Genomic DNA, 5,718 nt, shown 5'->3' with positions numbered 1-5,718 from the left:
CAGCCAACTTCGATCGTGCTAATGCTGACCCGTAATCGGAGAAGTTTGATGCTGAAAATTGGTGGTCGGAGTTGGATGACGCTGCTAGCCACCCAAACAGATTCCCCAAATTAGCATTGTACCTAGACCTATACTTTAGATCAATCAAGCTTAATTCAACAACCTTACCCACTCTAGATCAGAAGTAGCTACTGGCTTGTGATGATGGTTCGTGAAAATGACCACGCGTAGCCGGTGGGTTGCGACACTACTTCGACCTAGTCCAAACGACAATTGGAAGAGGGAGATCGTAGTGCAGTGAAATTGAGGGGTAACCGGAACTCTTACTTGACTTGTGGTTGTAGCTTCACCAATCCAAGCTCGCTCACAGGAAAGCCGCGATGGATCGAGCTAGGGTTGCCGGCGCTAGGGCAGAGGGAAAGAGCTGGTTCTGTGTCGGTGACGAAGAGGAGGGAAAGAGGAAGGAGTAGAGAATCAAGGCAGAGGCAATCGTCGTCGATGCCCGGCGACCGACAAACGGTGGTGCGACCTCAGGTGGCGGTGGCGGCATTTTGCAGATCGTGTGAGGTGAACTCAGGGCAAAATACTCAAGTCTTCTCCTTGGCCATCGGTTCTTATCCGCGAGGGAGAAGAGGAAGAGGCATCGCGGCAACGCTAGTTGAGGAAATCGAAGAGGGGATCGACGTCAGGTTGACTAGGGCATGAGAAAGAGAGGAATCAGCGGTGGCATTAGCTTGATTAGAGTAGAGAAGGAGGGGTTCACCGATGTGGCTTAGAAGAGAAGAGAAGAAAGGTGGAGATCGCAGTGTTGAGATGAGGAGAAGAGATCGAGAAGAAACGGCGGAGAGGAACACAACATCGGGGAAGAGGAGGAAACAAAAACCAAAGAAAAGGAAATCAAAAAAATTTAATAAATACCTAGGGTTAGCTTAATTAAAACCTAAGTTCACTCCTTAATCAACTCCCACTAAATTTGGGTATTCTAAACAGACTTTTCCCAAATCTATTAATTCATCCCCGTAAACTCGTCATACGTGCTCTAATTATTTTTCAGAAAATTTCTAAAAATTCTCTTAATGTTATTCGTCCATAAAACTTTATTATTCGGTTACAGTATTTTACAGTCAGGAAGAGGATTTATTAAAAGTATGGATCCTCGAATAATAGAAAAAGAATCATTCAAATCTATACGGAATTGCATGACTCGTTCTTTTTCTTCTCTTTCAGCGAAGCCCTTGAGACCACCACAAGTGCAAGTAATTGGGTCGTGGTATGAAGATAGTTCATCCCAAAGAGCTTTCATCTTGGTATAGTAGATTGACACAGATTGGTGTCCTTGTCGAAGTTCCGCGATTTCTTAAGGAATTTGAAAAATCCGAGAGTCATTCCCTTGCGAAAATCTATCTTGTAAATCAATCCATACATCGGTTGCGGATTCTGTATTGATAATACTACTTGCAATGTTAGAATCAACAGAGTTAAGAATCCATGAATGTACCATGCGATTACAACACTCCCATGTTTGAAATGTATCATGATTTTCTTTCGGCCTCTTGATTGTCCCGTTGATGAAACCAATTTTGTTCTTTGCACTTAATGCAATGTGCATTGCGTGACTCCATTTCCAGTAATTATTTCCTTCGAGTGGTTTGGAGACGAGAATGAGACTGGGGTGGTCAGAATGATGCAAAGAGAGAGGATCCGATTGGTTGGCTCCCTTCTCCTTCGAGCTTTCTCCCATTATTGTAGCGGAAGTGTATTATTTTCATAAACTTTGCTCTGATACCATGAAAAATATGAAAGTATGTAGGGAGGAAAGCTATATTAATTCTGTATATATAAAACAATAGTCAATAACAAGAATATATACAACTTCATAATACATAAAATAAGGAAACTAAGACCTAATTTAATATGAATTAATTACATAGAATATATCTAGGAAACCATATTTAATTAAAATAATTTGGTCAATCAATTAGAATCATTTCTTTAATAATATCCTTTAATATTCATTAGCTTTAGTATATAAACATTATCATTAACAAATTGAATTATGGATATGGAACGACCACTTCAGTCTACATTACACGGAGATCAATTTATATTTAATATTCATAGATTTAGCACACAAACATAATTATAAAAAAATTTAAATTATGAAGAAAAAGTAATTCAATTTGATCCGAGATCAATCTTATTCAATATCCATCAAACTTATTACACAAACATGATGATGGGCAAAGCAAATGTTCTACAACTTAAACTTATTCATCTCTCACACTTAGGTAAATTTCAAAGGATAAACCGGTGTCTTGTCCGGAAAAAAGAGACCAAAGAACTTCTCCAACTCCGCCGGACCTTTTTGATTCTCGTTGAACATCGCGAACAAGTATGTCTCAATTGCAACCTCAGGCTTCTTTGGTGTCCCTTTCGCAACATGGTTGATCAAATTTTGATTGTAAGTGCCAGCATTGTTGACTTCCGCTCCAAAGTCACCGCCGGATGGCCAACCACTCTCGGAAACCACGACACCCACACTTGCCCCTCCAACTTTCTCCATCGCCGCATTGACCGAATCCAACATTGCATCAAATAGATTTTGGTATCCAAAATTTCCATCTTGAACTATCACCCCGGTCGCTTTGAATAAGGCATAGTCCAATGAAATATCCTTGGAGTTATCCTTGTACGCAAAATATGGGTAAATGTTCACAAGGAGCGGAGCCTCATTCGCCGCGAGGAAATGCACAATGGGGCTGATGATAACTTTTGCCGCGACCGTGAAATCCCCGGCCGAAGGTGGATATGAAGCCCCGAGCACGGTCATGGCCACCGAAGTGGTAACTTTGATGGTGTTAATGTTGTTCGCGAGGAGTGCACTTTGGACATTGCACATGGCGGGGAGGATGAACTGAGCCATATCACTCGGAATGATCTCATTGCCGATGTTGATGTAACGAAAGTTGACATTGCCGATGTGGGGGAGTATATTGGTTTTGACCCAATTTTGAGCCGCCGAAACATCAAGGGCCAATCGTTGCACGTCTTGGTTGAGCGTCCCGACTATGAGACTTATGTTGGATCCTGCCAAGGCGGCAAGCACATCAGGGTATGGTTCATAGATTCTCATGCGATCGATTTGGTTGGACTTGAACAGAGCCACAACCTCTGGAGGTGGTGGCAAGTTATTTCCTACCCTTCCATAACAAACTCCAATAGCACTCACTCCTGCCCAAAATTCATATTAGTAAATAATAATTAATTACACAAATATTTTAAAATATAAACAAATAATAATAATAATAAAAATAATTATGGGAAAATTACTTGTCGGAACCATAAAAGCAGTCGAGACGATTAGCACCACAATGGCAATGGAAGAATAATGAATATTTCGCATAGCCATGGCTTTGCTTTCGTAGTAGGTAGAACGATAGATTTGTCGTGTAGAAGTAATGTAAAACTCTAGTTATATAGAGATGGTAATGGTGACTTTGAAGGTTATTTGGAAACATAAGGAGAAAAGAATTAAAATATTAATAATGATTCAACGTGTTTCCTTAGCAAGTAATATTTTTTTTGTAATAAAAAAGTTACTAATTAGTTTTATAATAAATAGAAAATATTAAATTCATGTAAATTCTAGAGAAATAAAAATATATATAAGAAAGAAAACCCCTAAATATAATAATTTTTTAAAGGTCTTAAAAACCAGCATTTATATTTTTTTCCTTTGATATATTATTATAATAATCTCTGTCGATGCTATTAATAGAAAACAATGAAAGTTGAAATTATAGTTTTTTTTTAAAAACGCTTTTTCATCAATGAGAATATTTTTTATTAAATTATAATATTATTTTTAAAGTATTTAAATATAAATTAAGATCATAGTTGAAATTTTGATAAGTTAATATAATTTGTAAATTGATGTGATTATTGCTCATAAACTTTTTTTTAAAAAAAAATGCCAAGCTCAATATGTCAAGTATTGCTTGTTATTGTATTTATACTTACAAAAAAAACTTGAATAAATTCTGGTATTCGCATATTTTGGAATAGGAAATTAATGAATACTCATTAAGGACGAATGGATTGTAATGATATAATAAATCACACAAGGCTTGTACTTCTCATTGATAGATATTGATTTTGTCTGAGACCGTTGATGAAAGAACCATCGGTAAGTTGACGTTGATATTTACTTTATTGTCAATCACCAAAGAACAATAGAAATTGGTATAGGAATTAATTAGGGTCTAAATGAAAGAAACCAAGAAGAGAGTTAGAATGACGAACGAGGGTTCTTCAGTGCAATTCCTCTAATGCTCAAGTCTCCGATAGAGGAGAATGAAGAAGAAGAAGAAGAAAAACGGTGATTTGGGGTTTCTAGAAGTCTAAAGGTGTGTGTGTACCTACGACCACAAGAGAGGGCGACTTTTTATAGAGTTGTGATTATACTCTTACGTTTTTCAAGTGTTCGGAGATTTACATTTGTGTTACCCATGTTTTCTGAAATAAATAACTATTGTACCCACCTATTTCGGACTAAATTGTTGCGGTTTCCCTTAGAAATAATGACTATGTTATCCTTATCTTTTGCGAGCAACAACTCCTCGTCATTGTTGCCGGGGTTCCAATCTAGATCTAGGAAACTTGGAGTTAGAGACGGCTAGGGATTGGAGAACACCCAGAATTGGGAATGACCTGGAGTCGCAGATCACCCATAGTTGGAAACAACCTGGTGTCGGAGATTACCTGGAGTCGGGGAAGCCTTGGAGTCAAAGATCATCTTTCTATTGACGTAGAGCCAGAGATGACGCGACACTAGGAAGGACGTTGATTTGGGGAGTGACCCAGAGCAGGGAGTGACGTCGGGTCTGGAACAATACAGAGCCAACTATGGCATCGGATCAGGAACTACATAGAACCGACTTGGGCGTCGAATTGGAAATGACACAGAATCGAGAGTGACACAGAGTCGAGGAGTGACCTTCTATTGACTTTGATGACCACTTCAGCAAGATATTGACTTCTCTACAACCAAGTGGCACCATTTGAGATTGTCTCCCATATCATCAGTCTCCCTTTTAAGTACTGTTTAAGGAGATGAAAGTCGGACTGACTGAACTATTATATAGTCGAATATAGTAGTTCAATCTGTCCTGACTGTAACAGCCACATAGTGAATCCTAAATGTGTTACAATTGACATTGCGCGTTAAATGTGGTCATGCCTATTAAATGTGCACCATATGCAATCTATCTCAACCCTCAAGTCCGGAATATGTCAGTATGTTTTCGAGGTTGTATCTTATTAATGTGATGTGACCACTTGCAAAGAAAATAGAGCATCATCCGAAGTGCAATGATTACTGAGGTTTGGTTTGATCCATGTGCTCAATGAAACAGCTAGAAATCCATCTCACCCTCGTGATTACAGAGATCCAACGGTCATAGTTGAATGAGGGAGGGTATATTAGGTCAAAGAGAGAATGTAAAATATGACACACAAATAATAATTAAATAATAAGATTATTTGACATATAATCTTATTAGTTTTTTTAGAAATTTTTAAAAATTTTCTGGGATTTAAACGAAGTTCATATGAGCCATTTAAGGGGATAAAGCTATCCGGCGTAGAGAAAGCCTATTTGGAATACCCAAAATGGGAATTGATTGAGGAGTGTACTTAGGGTTTGATTAAACAAAACCT

At 38.2% G+C, this 5,718-nt stretch overlaps 1 protein-coding gene across 1 annotated transcript; it reads right to left on the bottom strand.

Moving 5' to 3' along the window:
- Window positions 1–2,284: 2,284 nt before the first annotated feature.
- LOC122050377 (glucan endo-1,3-beta-glucosidase-like) lies at window positions 2,285–3,409 on the bottom strand. The gene is made up of 2 exons (XM_042611284.1): window positions 3,331–3,409; window positions 2,285–3,231 (listed from the first exon to the last, which is right to left on the bottom strand). The coding sequence occupies exons 1-2, from the start codon at window positions 3,407–3,409 to the stop codon at window positions 2,285–2,287; spliced, it is 1,026 nt and encodes a 341-aa protein (XP_042467218.1).
- Between the last annotated feature and the right edge of the window lie 2,309 nt (window positions 3,410–5,718).

Source organism: Zingiber officinale, chromosome 3A (assembly GCF_018446385.1).
Source record: "Zingiber officinale cultivar Zhangliang chromosome 3A, Zo_v1.1, whole genome shotgun sequence".
NCBI classification, from domain to species: Eukaryota; Viridiplantae; Streptophyta; class Magnoliopsida; order Zingiberales; family Zingiberaceae; genus Zingiber; species Zingiber officinale.
The sequence above is the reverse complement of the archived record's forward strand: the minus strand, read 5'-3'. Positions and strand labels throughout refer to the sequence as shown.